Below are 26,044 nucleotides of genomic sequence, written 5' to 3'. Positions count from 1 at the left end.
AGGGCATGGCCAAAAAAAAAAAAAAAAAAAACTTACAAAGAAATAAAAACTCTGGTGTTGGGAGCTTCTTCCCTAACGGTTCACACATGCAGGAGGAAGGTCCCGGGCTAAGGAGGCAGGAAGCCCGGGTCCACCCTTCCACCTCTTCCATCCCCCCCAGATCACGGGTAAATTCAGGGCACACAGATTGCCCTTCCAAAGGGCATCTCCACCCCACATGTGGCTGCCTCACATCTGGTTTTCAGAAATCAGATTCTTCGAGCTCATGTATATGAAAATGTAGGCTCATCGGTTTCAAAAAGGTCGGAAGAGAACTTAGCTTTATTGACATCAAACGGAAGCTTCTTCTTCCACGTGTTCTACATACAACAGTAACACAACACATTCAAAGCACAAGGCATATTAAAACATAGCCAGTTCTAAGCAGCCCGGATATTTCCTGTCACAGAAAAGAAGTATCCTGCCCACAGATTCACATTAACATACATGGTACGTTAACATCAGTCTCTGTTTCACACACCAGTCCCAAGGGCATGTTTGCATACAGGGTCGGGGCCTGCAGCAAACTGACTCTAATCATGGTATTGGGGGGCGGGTGCATGTGGGACACAGGTGACAACTAAAGAACGGGGTTTTTACATCCAAGACCGTGAGGCTGTCTCCTGGAGCTGACTTGGGGGGTCACACCCCAAAAGCTGAGGCCCCTGCAAAGAGTAGCCGTTTGTAAGGCAGGTCAGAAACCCCCTTGGAGACCCTAAAACAGCATCACTCGGCACAAACCGCTACCCGGCCAAGACTGACGGCTGAAAACGGTGAGGAAGGTGGTGCATCTAACTCGCTAACACTGTTGAGTCCGAAACTGAGGCCGTCAGTGAATTTTTCTTGACTTTTAGACACTTGACTCTAAAGTTCAAACATTTTCTGCAACGAGACATGAATTAGGGCAGGTAGCACTCACGGCACACGTGTGTGGCCACCCACGAGGACTGAGTGACGGACAAATCTGGGTATGAAAGGGCCGGTGAGATGACCGTTTTTGCTTTAAAAACCAACCACCAGTTCACACTCGTTGCGCAGAAGGCAGACGATCCAATGAGATGGAAGTTTTTCACGGATCTAAAGCGACAGCTGACACTGTTCGTCTATGAAAGGTATTCTTCCGGAGAACAAGAATTCCACGAAAGCCTTCTGGAACAGGCTTCTTTGCCTGCCGCTGCAAATGGAGAGAAAAGACGCAGCTCTTCCTGCACACCACCTTCCCAGCCACAGGTGGCTCCGCTCACGACGGGGTGGGGGGGCTCACGGCCCTGTCACCGAGGGACCGACGGCAGGAGCGGGGGGTGCAGCCAAATGCCTCCGACCCCCCGTCCCTCCGACGCCGGGCGCACCCGTGGGCAGTGGTCACGCACACCCTGACCAGCCTCGTCGGGGGGGTGCGCAGGCGATGCCCAAGCAGATGCCGGCGCGAATCCCAAGTCGGCGGCCACCCGCCTCTCGAAGGCATCCCGCAGGCCGCAGACGGGGCGAGCGGAGCACGGCGCGGGGACAGGAACCCCGCGGGGGCCCCGTCTCCGGGGGCGGCAGGCTAGGTCTTGCTTCGCCGGAGGAGCGCGGCGGAGGGGCCGGGGCCGCCCTGGAACTTGAGGCTCTGCAGGTTGACGTGGGCCCCGTGTCTGAGCAGCGTCTCCACCGTCTTGGCGTGCCGGCCCCGGGCGGCCAGGTGCAGTGCGCTGAGCCCCTGCTCGTCAGACAGGTCACGCACGTCGGCGCTGACTAGCTCCGCCACCACCTCCGAGTGCCCGCCGGCGGCGGCCAGGTGCAGCGCCGTCTGGCGGCGGGGCCCCCGGGCCAGCACGTCGGCCCGCTCCTCCACCAGCAGCCTGACGGTCGCCAGGTGCCCACCGCGGGCGGCCAGGTGCAGTGCGGTGCAGCCCTCAGCCGTCACGGCCTCCCTGCAGGCGCCCCGGTGCAGGAGCAACCTGGCGGTGCTCGTGTGCCCCGTCTCCGCAGCCACGTGCAGGGGCGTCTGCGCCAGCAGGCCGCAGACGTTGACGTCGGAGTGCAGGTCGATGAGGACGCGGGCCACGCGGTAGTGCCCGCGCTGGGCGGCCAGGTGCAGGGGCGTCCTCCCATCCAGCGTCTGGGCGTCCACGCTCACCCCCGGCTGCTTGGCCAGCAGCTTGACGATGGGCAGGTGGCCCTGCCAGGCGGCGTAGTGCAGCGGCACCCAGGCGTCCTTCCCCGGCAGGCCGGCGTCCACGCCGTGGCGCAGCAGGATACGCACAATGCTCTCCTGGCCGTGCTGGCAGGCCACGTGCATGGGCGTCCGGCCCTCGCAGTCTGCCTCGTGCATGGAGGCGTTCTTCTCCAGCAGCAGCCGCGTGCTGCCCTCGTCCCCATTCTGGGCCGCGAAGTGCAGGGCCGTCCACTGGTCCTCGTCCGCGGCATTGACGCTGATCTTCCGGGTCAGCAGGAGCTCCACGACGCCCCGCACCCTCTTCTCCACGGCCACGTGGAGGGGGGTGGAGCCCTTCCTGTTGGTGAGATTGGGGTTGGCGTTGTTAAGCAGCAGCCACTTGACGCAGTCTTCCTGCCCAGCCTGCACGGCCAGGTGCAGCAGGCTGGCGCCGCCGTCCAGGACCAGGTCGACGTCCTGGGGCTGCAGGATCTTCATCAGCCTGCTGGTGTCCCCGTTCACGATGGCATCCACGAGCTTCTTCTTCTGGATGTCGGTGGCACCGAGATCTGTGGGGAGAACAGGTGCAGGGGTCACGTGGGGCTGCCTCCCCGGGCCCGGCCAGTGTTTTCTACATGGCCCCCAACTCCCCGTGGCCTCCAGGCCGCTTTTTATCTGAAATCGCTTAAGTGCTGTGCTGTCCATGCTGGTTTAATTTAAGATCGAGTGGGGAGACCTCGGGCAGGGCAACGAATGTCTCCAAAGTGCTCTTCTGTCGAGGTACAAAGTAAAAATCATTCTACCCATCCGGTAGGGTCGCGATTAGATAAGGGATGTAAAACTCAGGCCCCAGCTGGTACTCAGAAATGGCAGCACAGACCAGGCAGCAGCCCCCAACCCACCGGAGAGCTGGCAGCTCCTAGCCCAGGCCACTCCTCCAGGGCCCACCACCTGCTCCCAGCCCAACCTCCAAATGATGCCTCTTGTCTCAGCAATATCATGAAGGACGCTTTCTAGAATACTCCTTAAAGGACTGAGTCTCCCATTTTAGAAGGACTGTTATTCACGATGTAAAGGTTAAATTTAACATAAAAATCCTATTACATTGTCGGGTTCCGATTTAAATGAAACGAGACGCCCTCACGTGAAACATTTTCAAGGGGCCCTGCGTTGGAGGAGGGGGCATGGGGTGTATTAAGAAAATGGAATCAGCCCAATGGGGACTTAGTGTTTTAACACTGCTTCTGAGATGGGCCAGTGACTGGTCCTCTCCAAGCATGAAGACGTCACTTGAGGGTAGCAGGCCCCGAGAGAAAGTTCCACATCTTTCTCCGTGGGAGACGGGTGCTTCTTTCTCTTCAGCCTCATCGCTGGCTGCTAACCTCCAGTCCAGCCAGGCCTTCCCCACCTCTGCGCCTCTGTAAGGAGTTTCCTCAACCCTAAGTGCCCCCTCTCATCCCAAGTATTCCACTCTAAAAATTCCAGGAGGTCCACGGCATCTAAGAAGAGTCCTCATTCCAGGAGGAACTCCCCGATTCCCCAGGAAAAACAAGTTCCCCTTCCTCCTGGGGTCTGTACCCTTCCCGCGCCCCTCTGGCCACCCCTGCACTGTAGCCCTAAGCGTGAGCAGGCATATTTTCCTCACGGAAAGGACACCTCATACGTCATCCTCACAGGCAGCAACGAGGGGGCTGTAGTTAGCAGCAGGCCCCCACCCGAGGGCCAGCACCTGGGACAGGGCAGGGGCAGGGGAAAGCACCTTCTAGACAGAAAACCCAAGGTATATAAACAGGACCAGGGACTCACAACCTCCAAGGCCAGCTTGCCCATCAACATGCACGGCTGTGGTAGATGGGAGCGCACGAATAAGAAGGAATGCGGGTGTTTTCCCCTCACCGTCTGGGAAAGGGGGTACAGGGCTGACATTACAAGAGAGAGAGGTCTCCAGGGGGAGGGGTTCCATACATCCACTGGGCTCCCTGATGCAGCTCGAGTTCTTCAACCTGCAAACCGGAGGTCAGCCCCTGCGTGCCGGGCTGGCACGGGTGAGACCCACCCGCACAGCCAGGGGTGTGACTCACCCCTCTTACATCTAAGTGACACCTGCTCAGCCCACGTGCATCTCTGCATTTGCAATGACGCCCAAACCCAATCAGTGAAGGGCTGCAGAAAACACAGGACAGCTACCGTGAGGTCAGGAAGCCCGTTCAGTTGCTCACTCTCTGCTCGGCCCCCCGGGCCCCCAGTTAAGCACATTATTTCCCAGGGATGGGCCCTCCACTCACCGCCCGCTGAAGACTCCCGCTCGAAGGACAAGGACAGCGACCCTCTGGAGGAGAAGGCAGAATCCACCGAGGACACCCCCGACAGCCTCTTGCCGCTGCTCGCTGACGGGAGTTTGCACGCGGAGGAGCTGCGGCCGAGCTCTTCCGGGCCCTCGAGGGTCTGGGAGATGCCCGAGTCTAGCTGGGACAGCAGCTCGGAGAGGCTGTAGTCGTTGTCAAAGGTCGGGGCAGAGGCTCGCTTGAGCGGGGTGGCCGCGGGCGCCTGCAGAGACAGCACACGGAGGGGATGAGGCTCCATCCGTGACCTGACGGGGCGGGCGGAGGAGGTGGGGAACACGTGGGTCCCCCGTGAGCCATGCAGGGAATTTAACTCCCGTTACCATGGTTCTAGGGGGCCCAGAGACCCTGCGCTGGGTCCACCCGGCGGGAGGACATGGTAAGAAAAGACGACGATGGGGACGGAATGCCCGTCACCATGCTGGGCCCCATCTGCGCAGTGACGTGGCCCTGAGTTATCCGGACAAGACGTGAATAAGCTGCAGGAGGTGAAGCCTGTGTGCTGGCCGTGTCCACCCGGGACAGGTCAGCGCTGATACGAAACGGAGGAAGGAGATGGGCTGGGGTCCTAACAACCCGCCACCCTCCCCGGAGCTGTGCGAGTCTAGCTGGGGGGCCGCGTGTGTACAAGGGTGGGGGGCAGGGGCCGAGCTACAGGGACAGCACGGCACTCCACCCCAACCCATCCTAACGGGCCCTTTCGAGGGCCCCCTCCTGCCCGGCCGCGAGAAACGCAGGTTGTGCCGAGGGGTTAGAATCTGCAGGTGGCTCGTGATTCCTCCCGGTTCCCGCCCAGCTGTCCCCAATCTTCCCTCTCCTCGGGAACTGGTGGCCTGGCGCACCGAGTCACACCACGCCTGGGCCTTTCTTCCCTTGTGGGGGTGGTGGGGACCGGGTCCCCTTCCCTGCCCCTCTGCCCTCTGCCCTCACGCACACGCCCCTTCCTGCTCAGACAGCAGACACACCATCAATGCTTACTTATCTCCCGGCCCTACAGCACAGCCTGGGGTGATAACACCAGATATCACCCAACAAAGTTAGTTTAGCAGGCCCCACTTCACGAGTCTTACTACCCGAAAGGTATTTATTTAGTTAGCAGTTAGAATTGATCACATCTCACCTAACCTGCGTGGCACTCATAAAACAAAACGTGTATAGGCAGTTAGAAAGTGGACAGATCCCCAGCCTCCAGGTGCAAAAAGACCCCCAGACCCCCAGAGCCCAGACCCCCTCCCCCATCTGGCCTGCAGGCTTCCGAGTCCAGCTCACCAAGGCCGAGCAGGCAGGGGCGGGGCGGGGGACGGCCCAAGCCTCAGAACAGGGGGCGAGTGGTCCAGGCTGGCAGGGCATTTGCAGAAAAGAGAGACTCAACCCCCGAAGCCAGGTTAGGGGGAACCAGGCCCCCGGGAGGGTCCCCATTACCTCGGCCTCGGCCTCCGGTGGGTTTCTCACATCCGGGTCTGGAGTTGTCTCTTTCACCTCATCATCAGGTTTTTCACACAGGTCCTCGGTTTCAGAAGTGATTTCTTTGGGGGACAAAACACAAAAGGGTATAGCGCCTCGACACTGATTCACACAAATGCTCCAGTTAAACGTGTGACCTCAGGCCGGGACAGAAGAGGCAGCACCTGCAGGGTCCAGCCTCTTGACCGGTCAGCACTGTGGCCTCCCAGGCTGCTGGCCCCCGGCCAAGCTCATGGCAACCCCGCACGGGTCCCCATCGGCAACCACATGCAGGGTCTGGCCAGACTCCAAGCAGGAGCCACGGAGGCCCCGTTTCCCCAAGAAGCCAGACCCGCCGGAGCGCGTACCCCGACGGCCCGGCTGCCGGCTCCTGGCGAGAGGCTCCCACCGCATTCACGCTGGTTTCCCCATACGTTTTAAACGTCGTGATCAATTTCAAGTGCGTCAGGATCACTCTCCTAACCAAAGGACACAGCCGTTCCCCAGGGACAAGGCGCCATGAGAAATGCAAAGAAAGCCGCAGGCCAGCGGTCGCATCGTCCCTAAAAGATGCATTGCTGCACCTGAACCTGCAACACCAAGAGGAGGCTGCTGAGGGCAGCGGGCCACAGCCGGGGGTGGACAGCTGGAGCTGACCACGTGGCTCCAGCCTCCTCGCCCCTGTCACAGGCAGGGGCCACCGGCGGGCACAGCCTGCGGGTGCCGGGCTCGCCCTGGCGCTCCTGTCTCCGGACAGCCTCCCCTGTTCTGGCCGTCGACTCTGTCACCTGGGACAGCGGCATGACCCTCAAGCAGCAATACTCCGGGCGCCCTCTGGGGGCACTCACCTTGGAAGCTGGGCCGCTCCCGGGGGTCCCCGTGCCAGCACCTCTGCATGAGGCGCAGGAGACTCTCGCAGGCGCGGGGCCTGGGTCTGCAGACAGGCGGCAGCTCGGGGCGGTGGCCCTTCACCACTTTCACCATGATGTGCAGGATGTTCTTCTCATCTGCAAAGGGCAGGTGCACAGGTCAGGGCAGCTCCGTGGGGCCGAGGCAGGATTTCTTATCTTCGGGAGGAGTGACAACCGTGGGAAAGTTTGGGGCACGTCACCACCAAGCGCCCAGGAGACACGGTATTTCCTTTTCAAAGCACAGAGCATTCTTTAATCCTTCACCTTGCAGGGCACATCTGTCCTCTGTTTTCCAGGTTTTAGAAACTATCTGTGATCTACCAAATGGAATCACTGCCTTGTATCACAGAGCAGGTCTTTCTGGGCATCGAACTCAAAGGAAAACCAAGTTCAAAGGAGAAAAATAGGGAACGAGATGGGTTCCAAAGGGGCCCACGCCCACCAAAGGGAAGAACGCTGAAAGTCACGAGTCACATCGCCCGGCCCCAAGTGGCCCAAACTGCCCTGCAGTGACGAAAACGTCCTCCTGAATTTCTACCCCAAAGCGCAGGCCCCCGGCGGCCCGAGCGACAGTGCCACCTGGCCACGCTGAAAAGAATCCAGACCACGGACCTCCACTGAGCAGGAGATGGCAGGGAGACAGGGTAACGACGTACAGACAAAACCCTGCAAAAGACCTGGGGGCCACGTGCTGACTCTGATCTGCGTTCTTAGAGCTTTTTGGTCAGACCAGAAGAGAGTGCATAGCCCAGGTAATTGACTTTTCCAATAAACCGAGTCAAGGTACTGAGACCTTGGGGCCGGAAATCAGCATGGTGGGTGCGTGGCAGGGGGAGGAAACCCACAGCCCTCGGGCCGGGTGTGCTGACCCGGGGAGCATCCACCCAATGATTCTGAAGGCTGGTTGCCCCACAATGGGAAGACACTTCACGTGACCAAACTGTACACTTCAAAACGGTTCAGATGGCCATTTTTAAGTGATGTGTGTTTTACAATCAAAAATTAGAAAATTAAAAAAATATGTATCTGGAAATCACTACAACGGACAAACCTACACAGACAGAAAGTAGATCAGTGGTCAACAGGGGCTGGGGTGCGGGGAAGGGAGTGACTGCCTAAGCAGCCCGGGGTTTCCTTTTGGGGTGACGGAATGTTCTAGAACCAGATGGTGGTGACGACTATACAGCACCGTGAATGCACTTAATGCCACAATGTACAGTTTAAATGGTTAAAATGAGACATTTTATGTTACGTGTATTATAGCACACACACAAAACAATGAGCTAGTACCTAACAAGAGTCACTGAACAGACCCCATCAGATCGGTGCCTTTCCCCGTATGTGAGCTGCACGGCAGAGCGCCTCGTCGGCATATATGAAAGCCTGCAATGAGGTGGGCCGTGGGTCTCTGTGCGGACCTGCTGGGCAGGACAAGGCAGCCCTGCTCCCCACCAGACGGCCCGCCAGCACCACGGCCCAGAGCGGCCCCGACTGTGATCCGCAGGCACTTCTGACACAGAGAAAGGACCACAGAGCACGCCCTCCACTGCTCGGGGAGAGGCGGCTGCATCACCCCTAGACATGTCCACTCACCCGCAAACGGCTTCTTCTGCGTGAGCACGCCCCAGATCACGATGGCGAAGCTGGAAGGGAAGAGGCACGTCAGTGTCTGCGTGCCGGAGCCTCAAACACAGCGACGAGCTTGAGGAAGTCCACCCCAGCGCCTTCGAGAGACTCCGAGACAGAGAGGGGACACCAAGGTATCTTTCATGCAGTTTTTTAAATGGGCAAATACTCTTACTGTGGAACAAGGCATGTGGAAAGCTCAAATGTCAGACAACAGACAAAACTCCATCAACTGAACCGTCAGTCCCAACAGCAGGAGGGGTTCCCGAAGGGACCGCCACCCGGTTCCTGGACCGTCAGCTCGAGGGGAGAACGGCGGAGTCTGCTTCTCTCACACCATCTTCCTGCAAACACTGGGCCTCAAAATACCGACGACAGCTCTGGGCGGCTCGAGCCCACTGACGTCATCTGAGGGCGTGGAAAAGATGAGGGGGCACCGGCTGAACCTCCCAGAGCCCTTTTTGGTTGTTAGAAATTATATATACTTGTGTGTAATATATATATGTGTGTGTGTGTGTGTGTGTGTGTGTGTGTGTTACCTTTATGTCATTTATATATTAATTATATATATATGATTACTCTGGATATACCCCGAAAGAGCTCAATCTGGTAAAATTAAAAAAAAATAACAACAGAATCAGAAGTCCAAGCACTGAGCTACCAGCCTGCACTGGGTTAAGGGCAGCTGTTTACCGAAAGGCAAGAAGTCCCCATTGAAAAGTAACTGAAATCTACAAATTCAAAAGTTGAAACTCTCAACTCAGAAATAAACAGAGAACCTTATTCTCCCCAAACCCTACAGGCGGGTGCCCAGCACCCTGTGCACCAGTCCCTGACAGACGTCCTGCTCAAAGTCCAGCAAAGCACGTGCACGGGCGGCTACGGTCAAACCAGTCGGCCAGGACTCCAGGCGGTGGCCGTGACCCGAAGGCGGGGCTCAGGGTGACAGTCACCGCGTGAGACAAGAACCACAATGAGGGGCTTACGTGCCTGCCGGCACCCGCCTCCTGCTTTCCTTCTCCGAGAAGTCTGAGTGATTAAGACCTTCACCATGTGGGAAAGGAAGGCGCCAAATGATTCACGCTTGCTCTCCAGCACAGACATCCCCGGTGCCAGTCTGTGAACAGCCTCTAGGGTGTCTGTGCTCCTGTCACGCGTAAGTGACGTTAGGAAGTGTGAGTTCCGGGCCACAGGGGACTGGATTCTGGAGCCGGAATCCACACGCAGACAGACACAGAGACCACTTGAAGTAGCAGGTTCTCTCAGCAGACAAGCAATAGAGCCCATGTTCCCTACATCCTACAAACACCAAAGCTTTCACGGTGTGGGAGCTGCCCGTCCGGTTGCATAACCGGCTCTAACTGACACCAACCACTAACGTTCTCCATCCTGGGCCAGCAGTGCTCACAGCAGAGAACTCCCTCTTGTAAGCCAGTCCTGCGGTAGCCCGGACCCTCCGCCTAAAAGCCCTTTCCTTTGGACTGAACCTCTTATCTGGCGGCACGGAGGAGCCCCTGGCCAAGTCCCCCTGCAGAGCACAAGGAATCCAGGCGCGGAGCCCCTGGCGGCCTGGGGCTGCGCGCCTGACACACACCTGTACACGTCGTGCTTGGTGTCGAAGAGCCGGCTCTTCTCCCGGATACGCTCAGGAGGAAGGTAGGCGATGGTGCCGAAAAGGCCGTCCATGCTGAGGTCCTGCGAGTGGGACAGCCCGTTGCACTTGGCTAGCCCGAAGTCGGAGATCTGCAATGCAGTGGCGGGAAGGAGCTCATCAGGCTTGGCTGGCAGCTTGCTGAGTGAGGCAGCCGGGGCTGCTGCTTCAGGACGTTTTATCAGCATGCCCTCCCCCAGGACCCTGGCAACGTCGGGGGCAGGGGCGGTACCCCCACCCCCCACCCCCGGCTGAGCAGCTGCGTTCAGGAATCGGCACCATGGCTCTCACATCACCTGCGCTCCCCGGCGCAGGCGGGAAGGCCCAGCCAGCCTGGGAAGAACCATGCCTGAAACCATTAGGAGCTTGATGGACAGGGGAAAAGATTACACTTGAAGGAAGGAATTCACTGGCAGAAGGAAGGCAAGGGAGGGGGCACCCTCAGAGGCAAAGCAGTTAGGCAATCGCACAGCTGGGCCGGCGGGCAAGCAGCAGCTGCTTCTTCAAAGGGAAACGCGCCTTCAGAAGCCCTTTAAAGCGAGCAAAACACAACTGCCAACCTCGGCGGCCCTCTGTCCTCCACCTGGAGCGTTCTAGGAACAGACACGTGCTGGCTCCAAACACAATACCCAAACGACAGGTGTGACACACATCCCCTCCGCCGCAGGGCCCACCGGCCCAAGGGGCACCTGGACGCAGCAGCTCGGGCCCCATACACCTCTACCTCCGCGTATCCTAAGGTCAAGGCGTCCTGAAGGCTCAGGGGAACCCACAAGGGGGAAGTCACTGCGGGGCGCCCGCCCTCCCCTCCTGCAACCCGGGGTGTGAATCAGAGCCCTCAGAGGCGGTGAAACGCTGTGTGGGATTAGGCCACACTCTCTGGCATTAAGGGACTCAGGATCCACGTGGAAAACGGCCCCTTCGTAAATTCTCCTCCGAGGCACGTGGGTTTTTCTAAGCCTTCTAGTTAACTCCGGGCTCCCCTCAAACACGCCTCTGGGGTGATGGGAAATGCGGCCGAGTCAGGCCTTTGGTTCTGGGCTCGCCTGCCCACAAGGTGAGCCAGGGGCCTGGCGTCATCACCGCTGAGCAGGGCGGGTTTAGGACTGGGGACTCGCTCCTCCAAGGGGTCTCTGACCACATCTGCGGGGGGGGGGGGGGGGCGTGGGGGATGGGAAGAAAGCCTGTGACACTGGACCCGGCCCCCACTTCTGCAGTCAGGCTCTGCCCGGTGGGGGGGTGTGGGTCCACACGAGTGAGGCCGGCCTGGCCATTTCGGGGTCCCCAGCAGCGGTCCATTCTCCGACCTCCAAGAAACTTTCCACTCGGGAAAGGGAAGTGCTAGCTCCCCAGAACGAACCCATCACCCCGACCCTGCAGCTCGGGACCGGGGACAGAGCCACGCAAGGTAGCAGGTGGACGAGCGGGGAAGTTTCAGTACCGAACTCCCAGCAGTGTGGACGTGTCAGATTCAGGACTGAGGACAGACGGGCATGCAGGGATCCTGGCACCTGGTGCCCCACCCCCACGTTGGCAGCCTTTTCTTCTTATTTCTGCTGCTTCAAGATACACACTTGACGCAAAGAAAATAAGCCTAAATTCTACGTGAAACCTCCGGCACCAAAAGGCAAACTCAGAAATGAGAATTCTCTGATGGCCACCGACCCTCCGGCCCACAGGATTCCTCCACCTGCTCCTTCTCACCTGTCCCGCCCAGGGAGGGCCTGCCTCGTCTGTCCCCGGGTTCCCAGACAGCAGGACAGTGTGGCAATCCCTCAGGACAGCAAGCGCCCTATAATTTACAAACGAACCCGCACTCAGCGTCCGCCTCGGTACTGCCCAGAGCCAGTGCTCACAGGGGCCCCCAGGACACGGCCCTTCCCCTGCCGGGCCCAGCTGGATGAGACTAACAGAGACTAACGAAGGGCCGGGTCAGGGCCGTGCCACCTTGGAGTGAAAGGCCATTCTGCACCACAGAGAACAGGACCCTGGGTATCCAGCCCTCTGAATACAGCCTGGTCTGGGCAAAGTGGGCCCCAAGTATAGCTTGAGATTTTAAGTCGAGTTATTCCGTTATCAACTTGAAATGCGTTCACTCCTGTCACTAGAATTAATATTTTAGTAGTGATACTTAGCATACTTAATATTAACCTCACATATTAATTTAATATCAAAGTGTCTTGAATACACTTTCCAAAAACAGGTGGTTGCTGTGAAATTTTCAGTTCCAGTCATCCTACCTATGGACAAAAAATGTAGCCTCCAGGGACCAAGGGAAGGGGATGGAGTGACAACCTAGGATCTTATTTCAAGATTCCAGATTAAAGTTGTATTGCTAAAAATAACCATCAACTAAAAACTGCCCAGAAATCGAGCGGCCGACTTAGAACCTCAGATGAGGCTCCCGCTGAGCTGTTCCTGAGGATGAAAAAAACGCGTCCTGTGAATATAGTTTCTGCTTGTTTGGGGCTGTGCAGGGTGACTGCCCACCTGGTTAAGGAGTCACAGGGCTTCCCTGGTGGCGCAGTGGTTAGGAATCTGCCTGGCAACGCAGGGGACACGGGTTCGAGCCCTGGTCCGGGAAGATCCCACATGCCGCGGAACAGCTAAGCCCGTGCACCACAGCCACTGAGCCTGCGCTCTAGAGCCCGCGAGCCACAACTACTGATGCTCACGTGCCTAGAGCCCGTGCGCTGCATCAAAAGAAGCCACCACAATGAGAAGCCCACACACCGCAACGCAGAGTAGCCCCCACTCGCCACAACTAGAGAAAGCCCGTGTGCAGCAGCAACGAAGACCCAATGCAGCCATAAATCAATCAATCAATAAATTTATTTATTTAAAAAAAAAAAAAGGAGTCACAGAAGTGCGTTCCCAACCTTTGGGAAAGGGGGGCTGGTGGCCTGGCCACCTCCTCGGAGCTGCAGTGTCCCCTCCCTTCCTGTCAGTGGACACTGCTCCCAGCCGCCCCAGGTCCTTATTAACAAGCCCCTCGGTCCTTTAAGGAACGTTCACCCACTTCCTAAAACTGCCACGAGTGCCAGGCCTGCCAAGCCCGGGGTGGACAAGCGGAGGAGGAAGAAAGCGCTCAAAGCAAGGAGCCCCGGGAGCCAGCGCAGAAACGACCACAAGGACATCAGCCCCGGGCGCCAGCGAGCGGCACTCAGCGCCCTGCGGGGCGGGCGTTCGGTCCTACTGTGTACGCAGCACCGGCGACCACCCCTGGACGCAGGTCAGCATCGCGGCATTGACAGGACAGGAGGAGACTATGTGCCGGCCACTCCCAGCACCCAGAGCACCAGCCCTCGCCGACACGCCCTCGCCGACACGCCCACAGCCAGGCGAGGCGTCCCCCAGCGACAGGGCCACCACCCCCCCTGCCGGGGACAGAGCGCGCGAGGGCTGTGCTGCCCAGGAGGATGTCACCGTGGTCCTCAAAGGGCGGGACTCCTGCCCCAGACATCCCACATGGCTGTTAGGAGAGCGGCCCGGACGGTGGGAAGGGAGTGAGCTGAGATACAGGCCCCGCTGGGCCAACTGCACTCCGTGACTCTGAAAAGACCGTTCAAAGGGATGGGGTGCAATCAGTGGGGTCTCCCTAAGAAAGGCACGTTCTATTACAGTGGCATCTCAGCATCCTTAAAGACGAGTGGAAGGCCTCCCCACACCCTGTACCCTAATCCAACTATGCCTCCTGCTTCTCCTGCCCCTAAAAACCCAGAACTTGCCGTGACTTTTCTTGGGTTGCTTCCTCCTCCGAAAGGCCCTTCTGCAGGTGCCCCCACTCCTGACTGGTCCTCTCCGAAGACCAGTCCCATCCAGTGACACCCTCACCCGAGCTGGAGTTCCAGTGACCCCTCTCCCACTGCACCCCCAGGGGCTGTCTGGACACCTACTGCCCGCTACCCCGTCTGCCCTCGTGCGCCACTGCGTGCCACCCGTGATGTCTGTGAGCATCTCATGTACGGCAGTGGGGCGGGTGGGAGACCAAGGGCTCCAGGGCCGCAGAACCCGGTTCGAACCTCTGCTCAACCACACACAGCTGGACAACACTGGCCTCGATTTAACCCCTCGGAGCCCCGGCTTAGCAGGAGCCACCGTCCCCTCGGAACCTCCCTTGGCAGACGGGGCAGCTCCCAGAGACAGGGCCTTGCGCACAGTGGGGACCCATCCTCACCTCCCCTTGCTTGTGCTCATGCAAGTTTGAGATCAAAGGTTTCACTCTGACTTGGCGCCCACGGACCCCACGCTGGTCATCACAACTCTGCAATGCTCGTCGGGGACACAGTCCACGTGTGAAGCCAGCACCCCAACCAGAAGGAAACAGGACTGCAGGGCTGCTGGAACTCAGGAAGGCTGGGAACCACCCACTTGTTTGTTCCCTCAATTCCCCGCTTCACTTGAGCGGAAGGGTACTTCCAGCTTCTGATAAAATCTTATTCTTGAAGGACACCGCCTTAAGGACACCTTGTCGCTAAGTGTACGACGTGGAAACTGATTCCCCCACTGGCCACAGGCTGGCTCAGCCGGAGTGCTGTGCCTGCTGCAGAGTCGGGGTGCAGGTGGGTGGCTGTGTGCGACCCCGGGCCCAGCCCTCCTTCCACGGCGCCGAGGAGCCGGACGGGACCCCGGCCACGGCGTGTGGCCCTTCCTGACCCGCCCTCCTGAGGGACAGGGTGACCTCAGCAGGTGGGCGAGCCTAGAACCCATGTCACTGAGTGGGAAAGCCACGGCTAGTGCCCCCCACGGTGTGACACGATGGCCTTCCAAGGGAGAGACATCTTCAAAGAAACACAAACCTACCACACTAACAAGGGCCAGTTCCAAGGGGACGGCACCCGATTTTAGTTATATTATCCCTCGTGCTTTGCTGCTTTATAAACTTATCAAAGAAAAAAGATCAAGGCTTCCCTGGTGGCGCAGTGGTAGAGAGTCCGCCTGCCGATGCAGGGGACGCGGGTTCGTGCCCCGGTCCGGGAAGATCCCACATGCCGCGGAGCGGCTGGGCCCGTGAGCCATGGCCGCTGAGCCTGCGCGTCCGGAGCCTGTGCTCCGCAACGGGAGAGGCCACAACAGTGAGAGGCCCGCGTACCGCAAAAAAAAAAAAAAAATCATAACTCACAGGCCTTGAAGGAAGAGAACAGAATGAGTCCCTCCAGGGCCCCTCTCCACAGCACTCCGCAGCCCCCATTTCCGAGCACCCCGAGACTCCCATCACCCTGAGCCCGGGAACCACCAAGGGGAAACAGGCTGACCCAGCCCACACGGAGACGGCCGAGCCGAGGTCCGCTTCAATCTGATTGTGTAAGATGGCCAGTAAGACCGGAATCCACAAACCCACAGCCTCTTTTTCCGGGGTGCCCAGAACCTAGAGTCCTGATCCAGGACTTGGGGGCGTGACCCTTGTTCATAAGAGTCCATTTTCCAGTTACACATCTGTGGCGTTTTTACCAGCCACACACGGCAAGACTGGGGATCCTGATGCTGAGAGAGGCCTCTGCTTTGAGTTCTTTCCCGCAAGGGAACCACCTCCTCTTCGGCCCCCTCGCTGGCCCTGAGGTTCCAGTCCCGCAGCCCCCCACCCGGGGCATCCATCGCTCCGGCCACCCGGTCCCCTCACGTCCTTACCTTGACGTGGTAGTGGGCGTCCAGCAGGATGTTGGCGGGCTTGAGGTCCAGGTGGAGGAGAGGCGGGGCCATGCAGTGCAGGAAGTTCATGCCCACGGCCGTCTCGTGGACGATGCGGAAGCGCAGGTCCCAGGGCAGCGGCTCGGAGGCCAGGAGCTTCTCCAGGGAGCCCGTCTCCATGTACTCCATGACCAGGCCCACGGGCTCCTGGCAGATGCCGTACACGGGCAGGATGTAACGGAACTTGGCCATCTCCATCTTCTTGGCTTCCTCCAAAAGTTCCATGCGCTCCCTGGAAAAGTTCAAAGACGTGAGGAATGTGTGCGTAGTGGTCACCTGGCCACAGGCACAGGCACTGTGGCCAGGAGATCAGCAGCTCCACACGGCTGAGAAAATTACTAAAATGCATGTACACGTGTACAAGGGCACGTATGTGTGCGTGCGCGCGCACACACACACACACAGAGCTCACTTTAATGTCACATAATTAAATTCTAGGCCTTCCCATGTCTTCAGTCCGTGGTTATTCAAACGCATCTACGCGTCGTGGGGTTGTTGTAAGCAGGGAGGAGAGAGCCTGCAATCATTATCTGAAAACCCTCCGGTAGCACTGAGCCAATGCAGGCTCCGAGCTGCAGATGACGAGGCCACACTGACAATCCCTTCCCTTGGGATGACGGAAGGGACGTTTAGGTTTGACCAAAAGCTTTAACGAATTATCCATCCAGAGAGCCCAGCCCCCTTCTCTGTGAAGCCCATCACTCTGGCTGGCCCCATCATTCCTAAACCCTAACCCCACACTGCAATCAACGGAGCCTGGTCTAAAGCAGGGTCTGCAGACCGCTGCCCAAGAGCCACCTTCTTTTTAAAACCATTATTTAAACTGTAGTAAAATGTACGTAACATACTATCTATCGCCGTAACCATTCCCAAGTGTGCAATTCACGGGCATCATATCCGTTCACGACATTGTGCAACCAACACCACGCACTCCACCCAAAACTTCGTCTTCGTCCCAACAAGAACTCTGTGCCCACTCAACAGGAACCCCTCCTTCCAGGCCCCGCTCCCACCCTCTCTTCCCCTTGCCGTCTATGAATCTGCCTGCTCTAGGGATCTCACATACGTGGAATCGTGTAGGATCCGTCCTTTAGTAACTGGCTTATTTCACTCATCATATGTCGTCCAGGTCCATCCACGCTGTAGCACAAACCAAAACGTCACTCCTCTATGGCTGAGCATGATTCCATGGTACGAACACACACATTGTGTTTACCGCTCCTCTGCTGATGGACAAGACCCTTGGGTCGTTCCCACCTTCCGGTTACTGTGACTAATGCCGTACATTAATACACACAGGTGTTCAAGTCCCTGCTTTCGACTCTTTTGGATACGTGCCGAGGCGGAGAGTTGCCTGGTCACGTAGTGCTTCAGTGTTTAACTTTTGGGCGACTACCAAGCTGCTGTCCACAGCCAGCCCCTGTTCTGTAAAGAAACTGACTGCATGGCAGTCTCGCCCGTCCACGTCCAGCGGGGCGGAGGCTGTCTCCGCACTCGCGGCAGAGATGCGTAGCTGCGACGCAGACCCCGTGGCCTGCAGAGCCCCGAAGGTCTACTCTCTGCCCTTCACGGAAAGTCTGCCAACCCCTGGTCTAAGGCCACTTCCTGGTGCAGCCGTTACAGACTGGTATCCAGGGCCTTGGTCGGTGTCAGCGTGATGGGTCAAAGTCTCAGAGTACATTCAGGAGAAGAGGCCACATCCCACAAGGCCAAGACCTGGCCTGTTCTCAACCACGGCCACCGTAGAAAGCACCCGGGAGACGGCTGAAACGCAGACTCCCGGGCTCCGCTCCCGGAGAACAGGCTCTAGGTGGGTGCCAGGAACCCGCTTTCTAGGAAGCTCCTAAAGGAAGAGTCTAGAACCACACAGCCTATGGGAGCTGGGAACTGAGGCAGGAAGCAGCCGGGGCGGCCTCAGGGACCCCCAAGCCCCCGCCCGAGAATGCAGATTCCCACACAAGCCCCCCGGCCCACGACCCAGGACGGCTCCGTCCCCACCACGGGGGCTCTTCCGGAGCTTGGGTGCACTGCCCACCCCACCGCGCCTGCGCCTGCTTCCCAGACTGCTGGAGAGTCAGAAACTACCACGGAAATGAGGCTGCTTCTTACTGATCTGACCTCCTCTCTGAGACCGCAGCTCACTCCCAGGCCTCCTTTACAGGTATGAAAACACTTCCCAGGGAGGAGGCCACCTGCAAGGAGGAACCACGCCGCACTGTTTACCAAGGTCTGCAGCACCCAGCTCCGCCTGCGGTGGGCTCAGCTGGACAGGACCACAGCACCCCTGCCCGCGCGTCCGGCCCCTGCATATGGGAGGGGAGTTCCCGCCCCTCCGCCCTCCCCAAGGTGAGCGCTGGCCAAGGCGGGTGTCTCAGGGAGAGGATCCCTGGGTGCAGACCAGTGGTTCTCCCCTGGGGGGACTTTGCCTCCGGGGGACATCGGGCACCGCCGCTGGGTACACCCAGTGGGTAGAGGCCAGGAGCGCCACTCTGCACCTTGCAGCACACAGGACAGCCCCCCAGGCAAAGACTTGCCCAGCCCCAAAGGCCAAGAGTTAAGCCTGACAACCACTGGAACACAGCTCACGCATTTTCAGCCAAATTTAAAATAAACCACTAAAGGGATTTCCCTGGCGGTCCAGTGGTTAAGACTCTGCACTTCCACTGCAGGGGGTGCCGGTTCGATTCCTGCTTGAGGAGCTAGGATCCCTCATGCCCATGCCGTGCGGCCAAAAAAAATTTTTTTTAAATAAACCCCTACAGTCTGGAATCACCCACCTAAGTACTCCCAGCAATTACTTTAATTTTAATCTGCATCCAATTAAAATTCATTTATTAGTAAGTATTTACTGAGCATCCTCTACATGTTAGAACCGAGGACGAAAGAGACCCCTTCCTTGCGCCTTCAGGGTATTTACCTTCTAGGGGAGAAGGTGGAAATCACCCCTAAAAAAAGAAGTGTAGTTGAAAATCCAAGTTCTTTGAAGGGGAAGTACAGGGACCTGGGGACGTTTAATAAAGGGGGTCCCTGACTCAGGTGGGCAGAGGGCAGCAGCGAGGGCTCGTAAGGTCTGTCCCATTCCTACACCAGAGCCCCAGGCTGGAAGCAGCAGGGGCAGAGCGGCCACGAGGCACTCAGGGTGGTCACCGGGGCCCCGGCTGCCAGGAGTGCAGAGAGAGGAAGCTGGTGGATGCAGGGCCCATTTTCGAGGGAGAACCATTAAGTCCTGGTGACCGACTGGATGTGGAGAAGAGGGAGGTAGCAAGGATGACCCTAGACGTCTACTGGGAATCACTGGGTGGCTCCCCATTTATGGAATCAGCAGGAGCGGGGCAGGCAGGGGGCAAGGGGATCAAGACTTTGGCTCTGAACAGGCTCAAGGAGCAAAAGAATTCCCCTGGCGTCAGGAAAGAGTGCGACAGGTATCAGGAGTGAATCATGACATGACTCTAGGACAAAACTGAGCTCAGCATGACGTGCTCTCTTAGCACTCTGGTCAAAGATCCAATGAATGGAAAACACGATGTCCACAAGAGCCCCCGTGGAAGTCCCCGGGCCGGGCTGAAGAGTGGGTTCAGGTGCCTGGCCCAGGCCGGCCAGCGCCGGCTGCAGCCACAGTGCTTGCTGGGTTCCAGGGTGACATGCAGGCAGACCCCAGCGCCGTGCCCGGTCCCGAGGGACATCTGAAAGAGGAAAGGGCTGCATCAAGCAACATTTCAAATAAGGGTTGTCAGTTAAGGAGAGAAAACGGCGCCCTCGGGCCCATCTCCTTTCTCCTCCCCGGGGAAGACCTCACGTCGCCTACACTAACCAGTTCAACTACACTCCTAACACTCTCTCCCGAGCCGTCATGGCGGGGATCAGTACCGCTGCCGCTCTGTTTCCTATTTTAAGAAGCAGTTTTGCGACCTGTCTGGTCCCACTGCCTTTATTCTCTGTTAAAGTGGCCGCTGGGCCGCCGCTCCCCACCAGCGTGAGTCCAGCACTCTGCGCCCACGTGGCCCTGGCACGGGTCCGGCCACAGGATAGACAGAGACCCGCTTCCGCCGGGAGACCACGGGAGGATCCCTCCAGGCCCGCAGGCTTCCAGGCACTACAGGTTCCGGAGTTACAGACTGGCCACTCACAAGGATGGCTTTTTTCCGCTTTCAGCAGACGTTCTGAGAGGCAGCCGGACCGACAGCTGAGGAGGATGTGGATGCCGCTGAAGCTGAAGGTGTCGTTAGGTGAGGCTCCATTCGCCCAAAGGGCTGCATACGTCAGAGCCAGGTGACTTCTGACGGCTGAGCTCACTAGACTGAGGAGAGCAGCTGGCGGGAGAGCCCCACCCCAGTGCACCCAGGTCAGCAGGTTTGCGGCTCTCTCCCCCGCCCCGGGCCCTCCCCACCGCACTGAGAGCCCATTTACCTTAGTTTAAAAAAAGGGGGGGGGGCGAGCCACTGCAGCTGTCTGCTCCAGAAAGCTGGCCACAGCCGGAATGTTCTCAGACAGCCCGCACCCTTTCCGGAAGCAACACCAGGCAGCTCGGTCCCGCGGACCACGCATCCCAGGACAGCTCGTGGAGGACGGCCAGCTATCCTGGAAGATAAGGCCTCGTTTCCAGGACAAATCACCTCTCCGTGACAGCTCAGTCAGAAATGCCTAAGAGCCGAGGACCCCGCCATGGCTGCATCCCTGGGGCGAGGAAGGAGGTCCCGGGATCACCCAGCAGGGGGTTCCAGGGGACCCCCCCCCCAGGGAGCCCCTCACTCAGGCCTGGGGAATGGGTTGGCCGGGCCCCCTAACCACCCTCTTTGGTAGCGTTCAGAAGGGTCGGCACAAAAAATGTTCATCCCGTTTACATTCTAGTAACCACTGAGCCGAAATCCAAGCCACCCCATCCTCGGGGCCTTTCTTCAGCTGCCCCTAGGATACCCTCCAGTACCCACTCCCCCCAGCTCCGCAGCTGGCAGCATCAGCCATTCCATAAGCCTGGACTGGGCCCTCTCCGGGCACTGCTGGAGGAGACGGGAAGGTGCTTCTCACCCAGAATGAAACCACCACTGTGTCAATTATTATTTTTTTAATATATTTTCCTCGACGCGGTGTTCCCGGTTTCTGCCCACAACAGCACAAGGGAACTGGAGGTGGATTGACTGTGATGACTATTATCCCTTTAGCACCTGAGCGATTTTCAAGCCAGTCCCAGAGCCCAGGCACAGGAGGGGGGCCGGGGGGCTTCAGGAGCCCAGCCTCCTCACAGCCACACCATCGGCATCAAATCCCTCGCCACCCGGTGACGAGTGACCTTCCAGGCCACCCGAGTCCACGGACATCAGTTTCATTCATACAACCTAAGAATGGTGACGTGCTAAGAGCGTGTCTACGATTAGGCACGATTCAGTGGGGCTGGCGTCGTATTTCTCCTCTGTAATCATTCCCATCACACCTCCTTTCTCCCATTCGGGGAAGGGTTGCTAATTCCGTTTCCCAGCAGGAATGGGGACAGCACCCCTGCCCCACCCCTCTTGGTCGGAGATGGAAAATCTAGGCATTAACAGGACCAAGTCGGGGTAAAATTTGTTAAAGACACTTTATCCACAGCACTTACATCCATTCAATGTTTCTTCCCAATTGAGGCTGGCTAAAGCGTATCTCCCCCACCCCGGGGAGGGCATCGGGGTGGGGAGAGATGTGAGGAATCTCACCAGACTGATTATTTCTAAAGGACACTTTCTGGAGAAGCAATGGGGTTCTCCTCCAGGCCCAGCCACAAATTCCAAAGACATCCAGCGGGCGAGGGAAGCTTTCCGGAGGCATGTACCTTGGAAGGGGGAGAACACGGGCCCTGGGACAGGCCTGCTGAAAGAGGAGTAGCAGGAAACTACGGGAAGGGGGAAAAGGGTCGGGCTATAGGGAAGGGTACCCTGTAACAAAGTGCTCCTCAGAGGGAGAAACCTGGGAACCACTTGTGGGAAAAGGCAGCAGGAAAACGGTTTAATCATTTGTTACTGATGCCTCCCAGCCAGGCCTTCTCGCTGCGCACCAATCCACTTATGTCCCCAGGGAGCTTGCGAGGGGTTCCCACACTGCTATTTTTAAACTGACAAGAACCGGGCTTGTCCAATTGTCAGCTCTGTGCTTACACACCCGGGGTTTGCTCGGGCTCGCCCTGACTAGCCGCGGCCAAGCTCCAGCAGCTGCAGGCGCTCAGTTATCCTGGGCTTCCTCTGAGCCAGGGGCTGGGGGCCGTAGGAACGGGCCTCCAAGGCTTAGTTCCCACCTAAATGGGAATGCCCGCCCCCCCCAGCTAGACTCCGGCCAAACCCTCGTGATCCCCAATGAGGGTCAGCCAGGGTGGCTACACTTCCCCCAAAGCTCCCAGATGTGCCCGTAAGGAGAGCGAGTGCAGATCAATGGGGTGTCACTTGGGAACTCCCCGGGGGTGCCCCTTGGAAGCCCCTGGGCAGGTGTCTCTCTGCTCTCTGGGAACTTCAAGGGGTGTCTGGGACCGGGCAGCCCCTGACCTTCCCCACCCAGAAGTACCTGCTCACGTGGCCTGGGGCAGCCTGCTGCTCTGAGGGCCCGGGGTGCACGCTGGGGATCAGGCCCTGCTGTGGTCAAGGGGTGGCATGAAGACTGGGGCCTGCCCGGAGGGAGAAGCAGGCGATGAAAAGGACCCACACCTGTACTGGCGGTGGGTCCCTATGTAACCAGTGCAGGAGGCCCCGGGAAAGAAAAGGTCAGGCCCTCACGGCAGGGGTGAGAGGCGCCACCCTTCAAACAGGTGAGACGAGGCTTAGCCGGGAGGGGTTTGGGGCTGAGGGCTGCACCTAGGACCCCCAGTAGAATCTTATTCCCCACTCCAGGGAGCATCTCGCAAATAGAAGGGTCAAGGTGGGAGGCAGCTCATCAAAAGAGCACCGAGGCCACCTGCCAAAACCTGGGAGGATGGGGAGCCCAGCAGCCATTTCCAGGCCTAGAGGCAATGCCGCAGGGCAGGCAGCTGCTTCTGCACCACAGCGGGCTTGACACAAGCGCCTAATGGGCGTCTCAAGCCAGAGAGAGTCAGTAATGAACCTAGAAGACTCTTCTTCACAGGGAGCAGGGGTGTGACCACCGTCACAGTCAGAGAGCCCAGCTCCTGCCGCTAACGCAGAACGCCAGCCGGCCCCGCCCAGCCTGGCAAAGTGCAAGAGGTGAATCTCTTCCTGTTGGGCAATGCTGACCTCTACCCAGCTGTCCAGTACATGCCACCACCTGCCTATTTGGGGCAGGGCAGGAAAGCCTTCCAGGTAAAGGACAAAAAGCTTTGCAACGAGGCAATGCAAGATCCTAAGTGGCCCGCCTCACGTGGAGAAACCCCACCTCCACCTGGGCCACCCAAGAAACAAGGGCCTGGTCGCTGGAAATAACAGACCCTGAGGGTGCGGGCTGCTGAGTCAGCCTGGGGACGTGCTTGTTTACTAGGCTCCTCCGATACAAGACGCTGGTGCTAAAACCTGCGGCTGATGAAGAAAACTGGGCCAGAAGACTCCAGCAGGCAAATAAACGTCCCCGAGAGCGTAAAAATACCCACACACTGGCAAGAGTCGCGCCGTGCAGGCTCTAACTAGGGACCGGCGTTCAAAGAGGTTTGGATTTCATCAAAATAGCCAGGGCGCCCCTCCCGGCCTGAGAAGTTCCTGGGATCCGAGGGAAGCACAGCTTCACAAGCAGCTCCCCTGCGCGTTAGTGATATTTGCGCGACACTCGCCACCACCCTGCTGAAGTTTCCAAGAGACACTGTGCTCGAGGCTTAGAGCAAAAAGCCACCAACAGTTCTGCTGTATAACCTCCCAGGCCAGGAGGAAAACACAAAGCCACTAAGTGCGCGGGGGCTTCCTCCCCTCCGGGACCTGAGGGGGCACACGCTGCAATCCTCTGTGCACCTCAGTCCAGGGACACGCGCACCACCATTCTGGGGGTGAAAAGCTGGAGTTCAGAGGCCCCCGCATTCAAGAAGCCGCGGATTGGAAACCAGGTCTCTGAGACAGCAAAGGAGCTGCTTTTCTGAGGCTGTGTCTGTTCGGGGCTGACTGTACAGGGGGCTCTCCACACAGAACACAAAACACCACACACCTTCCATGTAGAACGCAAACGTCACCAAAGGATGGGCAATTTAAACGCGCTCAACCGAAGCTTATAAATTATTAAAACGCAACCGTAAGGAGTGAACACCCCTCACCCCAAAAGAGCTACTTCTCAAGACCCTCCTCCCACCCCACCCCTAAAATGATATACACAGACCACAATCCACCGACCGAATTTAACTGGGGCAGCTCCGGTCCTTTCCAACCGTCTTCTTTAACTTGAGCACCTCTGTTACCGAGGGACAGGCAGGTGGCCTCCCAGTTTGGGGATGGGGAAACTGGGGTCCAGGAGGGCACTATGGTCCAACCATAAGTGCAAGGCCGCTCCGCAGAGGCTCGGCCTCTAAATTAAGTCAGCTAAAACGAGACGGTACGGCCAGAGAGCGCTGAATGTTGGAACCTGGCACCCCGGGCCTCCTGCCGGACCCCACGGCCAGGCCCAAGCCGGGTAACGCCGACGCTCAAGTTCCCGGGCGCCGAGGAGGCCTGGCCAAGCCAAGCCAGGGCTTCCGACCGAAATAATTACCGTCTTACACCAATTTGTGCTCCAAAGTAAATTACTAAGTAAGTCGAACGGAGTCTAACTCACTCACAAAGCCCAGATCCCACACGGCACTTTTTCTAAGCCGGGCGCAAACCGCAGCGCCCGGGTGGGTCCTGGGCGGGCCGGACGAGCCTCCGAGGGGCGCGGGTCCAAGGCGCAAGGTGAGCCCGCGACCCTGAAAATCCGGGGCTCACCGGAAGCCAGGTAACAATGCCGGGCGCTGAACACCGTCTTAGGCAAACGCGGCTTCCCGAGGCTCCCCGTAGGAGCCGCAGCCCGGGGCACCGGCGTGAGCAGTTAGACCCAGAGCTCGCCAAACCACCCCCAACGTCCCTCCGGCCGAGCAAAAGGCGCAGACCCCGCCGGGGGCTCACGGCCTCGCCCGGCGCTTGGTTCTCCTTCCGAGGCTGCTCCCGAGGCGACTCAGGTGGAGAGAACGGGAACGCCCGGAATCCAAGCACCCCGGCCCCGGCCCGCCGCCGCGCGCCGCTGTGAGGCCGGGCCCCGCCGCCCGCCCCAGCGCCGCCGCCCCCGCCCGGGCCGCTGACCTGTCGTCGACGTGCAGGCTCGGCGAGCACTTGATGGCGAGCCACGTCTTCCAGTGGACGTGGCGCACCTTGTACACCTGCCCGAAGCCGCCCGAGCCGACCTTCTCCCAGCCCGCGAACTCGTCCGCGTCGAACGTGCGCAGCAGCCCCAGGGCCCACGGGCTCCGGCTCTCGCCCTCCATGGCGCGCGTCTAGCCGCAGCTCCGCGCCGCCACGGCAGCCCAGGTGCCCAGGTGCACGCCCCGCCCACTGACGTCACGTCCGCAACGCGCCCCGCCCCCCGGGCCAGGTCGCAGCAAAAGGACCCAAAGACCGGTGAGGACCCGGCGCTGTCTCCCCGTGTGCTCTGCGTGAGAAGGCGCCCGGGCGCCGCGGGCGGCTGTTGACCTGCGTGTGCGCGGGTGTTTAGATGATTGTAGAGTCATATGCAGTTATAAAAAATAATTCACTCCGCCAAATGCTTCCCCAGTGCTATCACTTTGCAAAACTTTGCCAAAAAAGAAAAAAGTAGATACTTTGATACAATCCACCGGTCTTATTCAGACTTCCCCAATGTTATTTGTCGTTGTCAGTGAGTAAGAAGTTCTATACAATGCGATCACCTGTGTAGGTTCGTGTATCTGTCACTACAGTCAGTTTATGGGACATTACATCACGTGAGAACCCCTCCCGTGGCCCTTTGATAACCGAACTCCCAAGCCCCGTCCGCCACTAATCTTTCTTCTATTTCTAAAATTGTGTTATTTCAAAATACATTATGTTTGCACACAGGAATCGCATAGCGTGGGAGATTTTGGAATTGGCATTTTGCACTCAGCGTAATTTCCTGGAGATCCACCTTTCGCTTTTTTACATCGAAGTTTCCACTTTGAGAGTAACATTTTTTTTTTCCAGTTACCCCGACAGCAAATCTAAAGTGCATTCCAAAGACAGCAGGAGTTCCCGTTCTTTCCTAGAGTAGGGCTTCTTTTCACTTGTAGAACAGACCATTTGAGAAGATGTTT

General features: G+C 58.4%; 1 protein-coding gene across 1 annotated transcript; it reads right to left on the bottom strand.

The window, feature by feature from the left end:
• Nucleotides 1-385: 385 nt before the first annotated feature.
• RIPK4 (receptor interacting serine/threonine kinase 4) lies at nt 386-25,260 on the bottom strand. Its single transcript, XM_030835456.2, has 8 exons — nt 25,041-25,260; nt 15,778-16,069; nt 10,093-10,241; nt 8,466-8,515; nt 6,810-6,968; nt 5,941-6,044; nt 4,462-4,723; nt 386-2,745 (listed from the first exon to the last, which is right to left on the bottom strand). Exons 1-8 carry the CDS (start codon nt 25,220-25,222, stop codon nt 1,586-1,588), a joined length of 2,358 nt encoding a protein of 785 aa, XP_030691316.1. The 5' UTR covers nt 25,223-25,260; the 3' UTR covers nt 386-1,585.
• Between the last annotated feature and the right edge of the window lie 784 nt (nt 25,261-26,044).

The sequence above is a fragment of the Globicephala melas genome, chromosome 4, assembly GCF_963455315.2.
Source record: "Globicephala melas chromosome 4, mGloMel1.2, whole genome shotgun sequence".
NCBI classification, from domain to species: Eukaryota; Metazoa; Chordata; class Mammalia; order Artiodactyla; family Delphinidae; genus Globicephala; species Globicephala melas.
Note: the sequence above shows the minus strand (reverse complement) of the source record. Positions and strands in the feature narration are given on the sequence as shown.